This window comes from Lynx canadensis, chromosome B2, assembly GCF_007474595.2.
Source record: "Lynx canadensis isolate LIC74 chromosome B2, mLynCan4.pri.v2, whole genome shotgun sequence".
NCBI classification, from domain to species: Eukaryota; Metazoa; Chordata; class Mammalia; order Carnivora; family Felidae; genus Lynx; species Lynx canadensis.
The window spans coordinates 54,101,082-54,114,286 of NC_044307.1; the positions used below are offsets into that span (position 1 = coordinate 54,101,082).

General features: G+C 37.1%; 1 protein-coding gene across 13 annotated transcripts in view; it reads right to left on the bottom strand.

Annotated features, from left to right (window-relative positions):
* DST (dystonin) overlaps positions 1–13,205 on the bottom strand; it is a 494,969-nt gene that overhangs the window by 32,865 nt on the left and 448,899 nt on the right. For all 13 annotated transcript variants that reach the window (XM_030315745.1, XM_032593190.1, XM_032593189.1 and 10 more), the window contains 8 exons: positions 13,075–13,176; positions 11,002–11,175; positions 10,513–10,668; positions 6,872–7,069; positions 6,394–6,522; positions 4,238–4,405; positions 3,247–3,402; positions 2,839–3,045 (listed from right to left, as the gene is read on the bottom strand). In XM_030315745.1, coding sequence (XP_030171605.1) covers positions 2,839–3,045; positions 3,247–3,402; positions 4,238–4,405; positions 6,394–6,522; positions 6,872–7,069; positions 10,513–10,668; positions 11,002–11,175; positions 13,075–13,176 — 1,290 coding nt within the window. The remainder of the gene's footprint in view (positions 1–2,838; positions 3,046–3,246; positions 3,403–4,237; positions 4,406–6,393; positions 6,523–6,871; positions 7,070–10,512; positions 10,669–11,001; positions 11,176–13,074; positions 13,177–13,205) is intronic.

The window sequence follows — 13,205 nt, forward strand, 5'->3', positions numbered from 1 at the left end:
ACTTTAACAAAAATAGAAATGAGCCTAGAAACAGGGAACACCAGGGAGAATTTCCCTCCCTTTCCTTCTGCTTAGCAATTAACGTAAACTCTCAAGAGAATTTGATTTGCCCACTGCTGTCACCGACAGATCTAGGTTTACTTCTAAGGTGTTTAATTCCCATGTTAAGGAACAGGAACAAAAAGGGAAAGACAAAGGATAAAGTTAATAAGCTCGCCTTAAAAAGTAAAAGAATAACAACAATAGAAGTCCATAACATTCCTATTTAATACAAAAGGCGTTCAGTATCTTTACTGCTACTACCAAAATCCTGAACTTAACGCCTGGGCCTCACTTACTGGTTTTATATGTAAGAGCACCCACAGCACTTGAATTCTAACAAAATAGAATTCTCTTTGGCCTCCATGATTTTGCAATATTCTGGTGCTATGTATACTTGGCTTCAGCCACAGTCTCTTTTCTGTTTATCACAGAGAACTAGCGGGTACTATTTTTGGATCCCAAATTGTGAAATTGGTTATAAATTATTTCTCATAATAAACTTAAGTGAACGGATACATAACAAAAACAGAAGTAATCAAAATAAAATCTGCTTTATATCAAAGCACACTAATAAAGAAATAACAAGAAGACATTTAACAATCAGCACAATAAGAGCACGGGATCACAGAGCTGGCAGCGCCCGCTGAGATCACCTCATCACAAACCTGCTCTCCTGACCCCTCCTTCCCACAACTCCCATCAATTTAAATACAAAAATAAAGAGGCCAGAAGAGGTATATAAACCACCAAAGTCAGAGAACTATGATCAACATCTGAGCCCCAAACTAAGAAAGTGGGATAGTGAGAAATAAAGAAATAGTCGCAGTGTTTGGTGGTCTTACCACAATTAATATAGGCTATAACAGATGGTAAGTTTAATGATACAAACGCACAGGTTCTAAGACTGGTCCTGCTTTAAAAACTATTTTTAAGCCACATAAATACAAGAAATGCCATACTTTTGTACCTAAAAGCAGTAGAAAATTCTTACAGATTAAGCCAAATGAGAAAATAAAATTGACAACATGGAGAAAGGAGAAAGACTTCTATAAATTAGATGTTCATAACTCAAGAAATGTCCATACTACCGAGTACACTGCTCGGTGCAGAGAAGAATGTCAGGCTTATCATTAATACTGTCTCATAAAAACAAGAAGAGACCGATTCTATTCCACAGTCTCACTGATAACACTGAACACATCATACATCCCACTGAAAAAAAGAAATAATACGGCATGTAATCCTACAACAATGCAATTTGTCATTTCTAAGCTTTTAACAAATGTATGCTGAGAGCATTAATCACAGAAACATTTGACTCCCAGACATCTTTTACGTCACCCAACTGAGCCTGGATCCCCAGAAGAATGGAGTCCAATACCAATTACAGAAACATGGAACTGAATGGGGCAAAAAGACTCATTATAAAATTCAGCCTCAACGTTACACAGAGTTTCTAGTAAAATTCAAAGATAGTTGCCAAACAAGGTGGGCACATCTCTCTCCCAGAGTAGAGAGACACATAATTCTACTTCTTTTTTGTGTTTAGCCTAAGAATGGCATATTAATAGTAGGTGAAGAGAGTTAGGGGAGTTCCTTGTGAGACCCGTGAGATTCTCTAGATGAAAAGAAAAAGGGAAAAAGAAGCCTTAAAAGGTTCAAACAATTCATTTAAAAGCAGGGTGGACAGCAATAGCACTGCCAGGAATTTACCCAAGGGATACAGGAGTACTGTAGGGGCACTTGTACCCCAATGTTTATAGCAGCACTCTCAACAATAGCCAAATTATGGAAAGAGTCTAAATGTCCATCAACTGATGAATGGATAAAGAAATTGTGGTTTATATACACAATGGAGTACTACATGGCAATGAGAAAGAACGAAATATGGCCCTTTGTAGCAAAGTGGATGGAACTGGAGAGTGTGATGCTAAGTGACATAAGCCATACAGAGAAAGACAGATACCATATGGTTTCACTCTTATGTGGATCCTGAGAAACTTAACAGAAACCCATGGGGGAGGGGAAGAAAAAAAAAAAAGAGGTTAGAGTGGAAGAGAGCCAAAGCATAAGAGACTCTTAAAAACTGAGAACAAACTGAGGGTTGATGGGGGGTGGGAGGAAGGGGAGGGTGGGTGATGGGTATTGAGGAGGGCACCTTTTGGGATGAGCACTGGGTGTTGTATGGAAACCAATTTGACAATAAACTTCATACATTGAAAAAAATAAAAAATAAAAAAATAAAAGCAGGGTGGAACTGTATCAAAATACCAGAGAAGAAATGAGAGCTTGTCAACAAGCGTAAAGATTCAGAAAGGTGAGGAGTACCGAGTAGCTTAGACACAGAATCAGCCCTTTCAGGAAGCTGTCTGGAGGGCCGGTGTCTGCCTCTCAGCCCTCAGAGTTTGTGGACAAAGTCTGGCTTAGGACTAAACACAAGGTAGCAATATACTAAAGTCTGATGACTTACTCCAGCTATGAGAGTGGAGATTGCAAGCACAAAGGAAAAAAACAAACTCAGTAACAAAAAACTTGAGCCTCTTTTTGGATCTTAGTAACAGTGGGTCTATGAAGCCAAGCTATAATCAGTCTTTTCAAGATTAGTCCCCAGGACCAGAAGGTGCTAGGGCAAAACATGATGTTATCATTGAAACTTAGGCCCTTTTCAGATATAAACACCTTGGCCCTGTGCCATGATTGTTACAACCAATACAGCCTACGATAAAAGTACTTGAATGTCATCATATATATTTCAATACCTAGAACTGATTTATTGACTAGTTTAGAAAGGTTTACCTGCTTGGCTCTTTTCCTTGCATCATCCAAAGATCTCCCTCTTTCTACTAACCGCTGAACCACTTTTTCCCACCGACTTTGTACACTGATCAGTAGATTCTTAATTAGGACAACGTCTTGTTTCTGACTGAAATACTTCAGGTGGGTCCCAGTTTTGTCCAGCTCTATTATCTGCTCACGGTGAGAATTTACTTCATTGGCGAAGACCTTTCCCAAAAAGAAGGGTGGAATTAGAAACACATGAAAAACTGTTCTGTTTTATAAGTGCTTCTGGTGTCATAAGCTGAAACCATTTTAAAGGACAAAATAAAGTTTCTAAACTACCAAATTCATACTTCTGACATGAAAACAGTCTGTGGTCTAAAAAGGTCTGAAACAAGAATACTATCCATCTGAGTTACATCATACCTTGTGTTCATCGATTTGAAACAAGACTGTGTCCAAGATAAGACTTGGCCGAGAAGCTACATTTAGGGTCTGTTCAGCCTGGGTTAGCCAGTTGATGAAGTCTTGGAGGGAATTATGGAACTCCATTGCCAAGTTGAGGGCCTCTTCCAGTTTAGTCTGCAAAGGCAGATCATTTAGTATTTGATGATAGTTAAGTGTCTTCCCCCCAGTTTAACCACTCTCTGGCAGATTTCCTTCCCATCCACCCTTTCTTTATACCTAATCTGTATTTCTGTATTACCTAAACAGTTTATGAGTGTAATGGGCCTTCACTAAAATAATGGCAAACCAAACCCCTTTTAGTATAGTGAGAAGATCTCCCTGCAGCTAAAAATAATCTGATATACACTAAAATTGTGATTTGAGGTCAATGAACCACAGAATGCAATCACTAAACAGATGTCTTTTATATCTTTATATAAAAAGAAAACTTGACATTCACATGATTAATCTGGGGGGTCAAAATGATGTGAAATATATATACATTATGGTCTGTCAGTGAGGGAATACAATCTAGTATTCCTCGCCTATTATTATTCTTGTAGCATTAAACAGTGATATTTTTAATCCCTTTTCATGGACTTTTGTCATGGAAGTGCTTATTATATACACAATCATCTCACTCTCTTGACCTCCCTCTTTCCCTTCCCACTATATACATAAGTAAGTGTGATTAGAATTATTTAACAATCCAGAATTCGAGTGGTTCACAAATTTAAAAATACACCTAGAAACACTTGATCTATGATCTGTGTTGGAACAGACTGCTTTAACTCTATCCTCCTGTGTGAAAGAGAATACTATTTTCAATTGACCCCATGATACCTCCAAATGTATACAAAGAAAATTGAAACATGGGGTCATTAAAAGTTCCACTGCTAATTCTACTCAGAGATTAAGTAAATCTCATGAAATAAAACATTCATTCTATTACATTAATTAAAGCACATACTTTCCTTTCATTGAGTTTGGTTTCCACCGATTCCCATTTTTCTTTCAAGTTATTTATGTCTTGGTCAATTGTCTCTGCAGATTTGGGGCATCTTGCAAGCATCTGCTGGCCTTTCTGCATCAGACTTTTGTATGTTTCTTCTTTAACATCAAAGGCAGCACAGATTTCCTACATTGAGATATCCCCCCAAGTTAAATCATTTTTAAGAGAATAAAATCTAAGAGTTCCTTTCCCAGGTCATCAATCCCAAGCCCCTCATCATATAGTCACCTTTATCTAACATACAGAATAACTGTGACACATTCAAATATTTCACTATATTAAAACAACACCTAAGCCTGTAGACATATCCGTCTGCCAGAAATCTCAGAAATGGTGCTATCATTATCAATTCAGTCCAGCATGGTAAAGTTGGTAAGTAACTTTTATGTTATCAAGAAAGGTTTCACTGTGCAGTAACCAATCAGCTCGGTGACCCCGAGCAAGTGATTAGCTTCTCTGAGCCTTGTTTTCCTTCTCTGTAACATGGGCTTTCTAAGTCTCACCTCAGACTATGACAGTGGCTATAATAATTTTTGGGATAGTTTATTTCTGTGCTCAGAAGGCACACAACGAATAGAAAGTGAAGGCTCAATACAGTAAGATATTTTAAGTTGATTGTTCGGACTTTGGAATCACAAAAGACAAATTCGGGATACTATGAATATTACTCTCATTTATAACATCTTTAAAGCTTTCAACTGGAATGCAATGTGTTTCTTCTACAGAGAATACAAAAAAATTATGAAAACAAATTCAGAATTTAATATCAAAACAAGAGTTACATTCATGTAAAAACTTAAGACCAGTTCTCCACAACACCTGCATGTGGTTACTTCCTATCCAAATCCCCAGATTCAAAATTATTTACAACCAAGTGTGGTTTCAATAAGCTCTCACAACAACGTTGGACATCTGATAAAGAATACAGGCTTGGATGTATAATGGCCCATTTCTTTTGCCCAATCCCCAAGCATATCTACTCTTATTTCTCAAGATACTAATTGTCAGCATTTGAATATTAAAAAAAACTTTCTGATGCAAATTCACAAGTATAAAAGAGGATTAGTTTTCAAAATATGAAACAGACTGTTTTATCTTAAAACTTCTAAACCTGAATTATAATGTAAATGAATAGGAAATGCCAATAAATCAAAGTCTAAATTCAATTTGTCAGTCTCCATTTCTGTGAAAGAAAGCCAGAGTCTCAAGTTTCATTATTTTTTCCTCTTTTAAGAGTGGACAGTGCCACAGAATCTGGGTGGGAACAGCCCATAGGCACAATGTTCCCACTGGACAATGAACTAAACAGAAGCCTCCCCTTGTTCACAGCTTGTATAGGTGTGAAGTTGAAGATACAGCCCTATCACCATTAAAACAAACAAACAGGGGTGCCTGGGTGGTTCAGTCGGTTAAGCCTCTGACTCCTGTTTTCAGCTCAGGTCATGATCTCAAAGTCTCCAAGTTTGAGCCCCACCGTGAGGCTCTGCACTGAGGGTGCAAAGCCAGCTTGAGATTCTGTCTCCCTCTCTCTCTGCCCCTCCCCCATTCTATCTCTCTCTCTCTCTCTCTCACACACACACACACACACACACACACACACACTCTCTCTCTCTCTCTCTGTCTCTCTCACTCACTCAAAATAAACTTAAGAAAGTAAAACAAATAAACAAGTCACTGGTGAACAGAACAAGAATATATTTTCCAGCCTTCCATGAAACTAGACGGGAGTATCATGCTTATAGCAATAATTTTTAAGTCAATTCTGACAGCTTTCGGGATTTTTCTTTTCACTGAAGGTACAACAGTTTATAATTTACACAACGTTTTATTACTATCCATACAAGTTCATCATTTTATGGGGCAAATTAGCTTCTAAAAAATACCTAGACTTCTAGGTCCTTCTGGCACACTCATCTCTGAAATAAAGAATAAGTTCTGACTTGAAAAATTTAATCAATAAATGGTGTTTCTAGCACTTACACATAAAGATTTCTGCTATAAAACTGTATATCCTTTAAACTTTCTCCCACAATTTATTGGTCACCAGGACCCACACAAAATGGTCAGTGTCTTTCTTATTCTGAGGCTAGAGCTGTAGGAAATAATATACTTACCAGGTGGGCATTAAGCTGCTCCCTGGCTGTTTCCGGTAACCCCCCCAGAGGTTTGGAGGCTAACAGATGACGCTCCGTGTCCGTCAGCCACTGCTGCAAATCCTCAATCTCACCATGGAACCCTTTGGCCTGGAGTGATACAGAATTTTAAGTCTGGGCCATAAACACATTGTCACTTTTAAGGAGAAAACAATGTCTGAAGGAGCCCGGCCTGCTAAGCCTCTCTCTGCGTTCTTAACAACAGGCAGGTGCAAGTGGATTTGCCTTGCCTTTCTTCATGGTGAGAGCTCTGGCAGATAAGACTATTACACTAAGAGCCAGAGGGCTGCCTTCTCATCTGCTGTGTTCTTTATCCCACTTATTTTTACTCCTCTCCTACGGTACACAAATTAAACAGGGTCTGCAAACCAACGAAAGAATTCCATACTATTTTGGTCTGGAAGGCCATGAAAGGCTGAGAATCTACTCTCTTATTCACCTGGCGCAAGGCACCATCCAGCTGCTGCTTCCTTTGTTCTGTTTTTTCCAAAACATTTTGCCATCGTTGATTTAGAATCTCTAGCTTGTTCTGAAGGTTGCTTGCTTCTTCTCCTGCACTTGATGCAATTAGATCATTTCCTGCTTTGTTAACGGCTTCCACTGTGGACTGATGGGCTAGTACATCATTTTGAAGCACCTGAAAATACGAAGCGAACACTATGTTTGCTAGCTCATAACATGTTAATAGTGCTTTTAATGCAACTGTTTTATTTGCTGAAGATAGAACATTTGGAAACAAAACCATCGTCTACATAAAGTCTTAATACTAAAAAAGTGTTCAAATGGTGGACTTCTTTTCCCTTAACTTTGCAGCTTTCCTGGATATACCTTTAGTCTACCTTGAAATGATTATCAAAGAACATTTTGCTAGTTCTTCCCATTAGAATAACCTTATATTAAGGACATTAAGTATCTAGAGATTATAATTAAAAGGTTATGAAAGTTTTCATTTGATTCAAAATCATTTTGATTGAACTTAATTTTCATGTCTTAAGTAAATAACTTGAAAAATATTTTGATTTCTATAAATCCATTTTCAAATACAAAATTATTACATTCTTAGATAATGCCATGCTTTACAATTAACACTCTAAGAGGAAAAAAAAAATTACCACAGACTATTCTTCAAGCTTCTCTCATTGGAAAGATGCTACAATTAACTGCTAAGTAGACAGGAATCTTATGATGCCCTGACAGTAGAGGAAAAGAGATTTCACTGGACAGCAGGAATACTCAAGCCCAGCAATCAAAAGTGTAGCTGTTCCTTTACGAGAAAATGCACATTTGAAGTGTTCACTACAGATTCCAATAAATAACACCTTCCTTATGTACAGTGAAAATATCAGAATAGACCAATAATGCTTAAATATGCTAACATGGGACAAGAATGTTAAGTGCAAAAAGCAACCACAAGGCTAAAAAAACCCTGAAATTACACTGAAAAGAATTGCACTTTAAAGAACAAACAGAGCTGGGGCACCTATTTGGGGTGGCTCAGTCAGTTAAGCATCCGACTTCAGCTCAGGTCATGATTTCGCAGCTTACGGGTTCGAGACCCTCTTCGGGCTTTGTGCTGGCAGCTCAGAGCCTAGAGCCTGCTTTGGATTCTGCGTCTCCCTCTCTCTGCCTTTTCCCCAGCTCACACTCTGTCTCTCTCTCTCTCTCAAAAATAAATAAACATTAGAAAAAATTTAAAAAAAAGAACAAATAGAGGTTAGGAATAGTTTCAAGAAAACCGCAGTTATGTTTTTGGAAACCAGAAGAAACCTTCCTCTCATGTTAGTAAGGGCCAATGGTAATCTTTCCCTAGATTCACTGACTCAGGGTTAACAACAGGAGAGAAAAGAAACATCATGTATCATCCTACATAAGGCATCCCACATCTGGAGGGAAATCCAGAACAGGGGGATTTTTAGTGAAGAGCACTAATCATCTGTGATAACTGTTTTTCTGACGATATGCACTCATTCTCTGAGGCACCTGTTAAGGAAGTTAAAGGCTATAAAATCAGCTGAGGAAACATTCCCTCCCTTCCTCCAGCAACTGTGCTAGTGATTTTAAGCCCTTTAACTTGTGACCTTTGAAAAATGGAAGAAGAAGGGAGGACATATCTCTAACTGCTCAAAGGTAGATAAACAGAAATAAAAGATCCCTACCTCATGCCCGGCCAAAATAACTGGATCGTGGTGTCTCACTGTCCCACCTCTACTGGACTCTACAAAAATTCCTGTCACTGATGTATGTTGCATTTAAGGACAACTGCTAAGTTGGAATAAACATATTTTTTTTTATGCAGAGTCAGTCTGACCAGTCATTACTATTCTTAGAAAGGTATAAAATAGACATTAAATAATAAAAAATATTGATACAAAATAGGTCCTAACTGCTGGGCAGTTGGATATGGCTGGGCAATGATCATAAATAAGACAGAACCAGGTAAGAGAGGGAAAGAAATTTAAATTAGGGTACGGTTACTGTGGGGAAAAGTATGAAAGAAGGAAAACTACAGCAAGAATACTAAAAAACTCTTTATCATAATAGTAAAGTGCCAAAAACTCACCTTTCATGTTAAAATGATAAAAATTATTAAACATTTTCTCTTTGATAATCAAGGAAAACTTATTTAAGGTCAGAATTTACGACATAACCTTAGGTAAGATGCCTTATTAATGTGAATGCTCAAGTTCTAAGAAAGACTGGACTGTCAGGATAAACTCGACCAAGCATCACCTTTTATTCATTAAGCCTATTGACTTAAGAGATAGGGAATTTTCTTTTCATCTGAAAAAAAAAAATCATTTATCTCACTTCTCCTGGCCAAGTCAATGGCTTTGGTCATTTGCACAAAGATTCTAACAACTGGGTTTCAGGATTTATGTTTCTAGTCAAATGAACTTTATCGTAATAAACTAGAATTCTGCTCTCAACCCCCCACAAGTTCTGCTCTGATGACCTACCTAGGCTGGATATCATCTAAGCCTTGAAGATGCCTCCGGCTATCAGTTTGGGGCCCACTATGTTGAGCTCCATGCTTTCCTCCTCCCTAAACTCTCCAGGTTGTACAGAGATAGGGTATTTTCTATTAAGAATTGTCAACCAAGGGCCACAAAGATGACAACAATGGGCATCTGGGTGGCTGAGTCGGTTGAGCATCTGACTCTTGATTTCAGCTCAGATCACGATCTCACTGTCTGTGGGTTGGAGCCCCGCATCGGCCTCTGCACTGACAGTGTGGAGCCTACTTAGGATTCTCTCTCTCCTTCTCTCTCTGCCCCTCCCCTGCTCTCTCTCTGGCTCTCTCTCAAAAATAGTCTAAAATAAAAAAAAAAAAAAACTTAAAAAAAAAAAGAATTATCAATCAAGTATCACAAAGATGACAACATAAAGTTGTTGTGTATGTACCTCAAGATATAATTAAAATTTTTAATTTAATTTAATTTTTAATTTAAAGCTATCCATCATGTTCAGGATATATAAAAACCTTTTTAAACATAATAAATATTGTTTAAAACTAATTCAGAAAGAAAAGGACTAAGACACAGAAAGCCAATGAGAAGTCAGGGAGACACGGAGACTAAAGAACAAACCTCCACAGAGTGAGAGATGCACAGGCAAGCAGAAAGATGTTAGACATGCCAAACACGCAGCAGGTGACACACACATGGCGCTAAGGGCGACCAGAGGAAAAACATACACACAGCCTGCAGCGGAACATTTTGAGCCTATGACTTTTTTAGGGTATCCCCAACCACTTTTAAAACTAGGCTATGTCAATCCAGTGACAGGGATAATCAGGGATTTAAACCAATATCTGCCACGCAGCCTGGAAATTTAGCCAGAAGTTTCCCATCCTTGCCGTTTTGGATAACTGCCCTGAACAATGAGGAAAAAAAAATTGTTTATAATCTTTTAAAAAGTGGGTTTTAAGGAGTTTAGCCTTCAGTTACAAATGTCAAATATGAACCTGAGCTATCACCATCAACTTGAAAAATACATAAAGAGGAAACATACCAAAACAAAACTCTGATGACATTAGAAACGCATAGAGAAGAAACACAACACGCAATCACAGCTACATACATGGTGCTTGGCGAGTTCAATTTCAATGGCCTTAGGGTCTCCTCCCACAGGCTTCTGTTCACTCAGCAGGCCCTCAGTGTGTGTCAGCCAGGCAAGCAGCTCATCCAGGGCATGCTGGAACTGGCCCAGTGCTAACAGAGCACCTTCTAGCTTATGCTACAGAAACAGTGGAGAGGAAGAAAATCCATATGAATTCGATATCATGAATGACATACATTTATAAAAATAACAAGAGCAAAAAAGAAAAATCAATTGTTGCACACTGTGTAATTCTGTAAGCATATCCAATGAAGCCCAATTATACCCTACATTCTACGTTTGACATTCCTTGTGGTTAAAAATGGCATGTCGAGAAGCAGGAAGAGTTCTAATAAAATAAGAATTTATGCAGGGGCTTCAAAAGTTTATGTGCTTAATCACCTATTTTATTTTTTAATAATGATTTTACCTGAACTTCTCTAACTTCCTAACAAAAGTCTTGGTGTTTACCTGTCTGTTGATAATTCTTTCATCCAGACTATCCCATATCAATTTCAGCTCCATCAATGGGTCTTGAACAGTGTGTTTGTCGCTCTCTTCTGTTACTTTCTTCAGCAAAAGCTCTGCTTGATGATTTAGTCTCTCCATTTCTATCTGTTGTTGGTAGGCCTCTGATTTGAATTGCTATTTTTTAAAAAAGGAGATATATAAGGAAAATGTGTTCTAAATCAAAACTTTAAACAATAAAAATTCTATGGATTCAATATTTATTCTAATTCATATTTACTATGGCCAGGGAGATGAAGAGGAATAAAATCTAACACAAAAGAATTACAAATAAAAAAAGATGAGAGAAATATACTTTCTTTATTCAATGTTTTATAAATGCTGGAAAGATATTTCTATTTATAATTTTGACATCTCACTTTTGTTCTCTATAGTACAAATGTAAGATATTTCCAGGTTAACCTTATTCCAATGCCTATTATATTCAATAAATGAGCTTTGATACACTGACCTATATGAACCCCCCCCAAAAAAAAATCTCTAAGAAACCCAGATTAACATTTATTTCCTGCTCAAAAACAGTGCATCGACTGAACATTTTATGTTTTCTGTAGCTATGCTGTGTTCGTTGATATTCAGTTATTCCTATGCCTAACCTACTGCTGACTCAGAATAACATTATTTTTCTCCCAGCGCTCACTAACATGTATTTAATAATCTTGGCTTTGGCAACCAACACAGGTTAGCAAATGGTTGCTTGTAGTAGGAAACTGTCCTTCACAAAATATTTATTTTTTATCTGTAATAGTAAATCATTAAGTAGTACATTAATGACTAAATAGTCCCTTAATTTTTTTCAAACATGAAAATACTAATTAAAAAATAATAACTAAGGTATCATGAACACTTTCTTTGTTCTAACAAACTTATAAAGAAAATAATTTTATTCTCAATTCAAGCTAAGGACACAAAAGTGAGACCAGTTAGAGAACTGTCCCGAGGTCCTTTGGCTAAGTAAGTGAATGCACTGGGATGTAATCTCAAGACAACCGAATCTCAGAGACAGCACTCGTAAGCAGCCTGCTGCATGAAAACTACTGAGATATATGCAAATATCAAAAAAAAAGTACACATGTAAATGTACAAAAAGTATATCATGTGCTTTACTACATGACCACATAAAGGTAAAGAAAATAAAACACAATCTAATAATGGCAACGGTAATAATTTCTAAATGAAATATTCTATATCACACATAGAGATGAAAATGCTATAATTTTAAAGCCAGATAATAAATGTATATAAACATCTAGTAGAGTTCATTGAAAATGGCATGATGTCTCTTTGGATGGGGACTTGAAATTAGGAAGGAAACAGTTGATCCCACTTGGATAAATGATCATCAGCACAGAGGAATTCAAAGAGGAAACAGTCCAGCCACTTACACAGCTGGAGATCAAGAACCACGAAAGTAAAAATTACAGAGGAAAGCAGATAGAAAACAATAAACATTTTTACAAAACAAACATTTTGGGAAACACTATTATACCAAGGATGTTTCTTCAGCCTGTTAGACTAAATGGATTACTCTGACCCACTGAAAAAAACAAAAATGTTATATGTGTATCGAGGACAATGATACACCATTGAATAATGACGTTATAAAAATCCTTACACTATGAGCTACATGTGTATAAAGTATACACCCACACCCTCCCATCCCCTTCCCCTCTTCAGTGTGCTCCCAGCATAAGGATTTCTGAAAGGCTATAGATCAAATCTTAAGAGAAGTTGTATGTAACATTTTCGGGTAGCTTTTAAAAAGCCACCTTTTTGGTTATCATTTTCTGACTTTCCTATAATGAATAGGTATTGATTTAATAAGAAGAAAACCAGTATTTTGTATCATTTAATGAGAACTTATATGCTGCTTATTATGTAATTATGCTATATTAAACCAGTTTCACAATCAAAATGTTAATACTTTAGCTATGTAAAATAAATTTGTGTCAAGAGTCCCATGAATAAAGAACATAAAAATACAATCTCTGATAAATTAATGAACCGCACACATACCTTTAGTTCTTCAATCTGCTGCTTGACAGTTTCAAGATCTGTTCCAATTGGTGACATTGAAGCTAATTTACCACCTGCAATATCTACCCAGTCAAATATTGCCTGAAAAACACATTAGCCCATGAGTTATT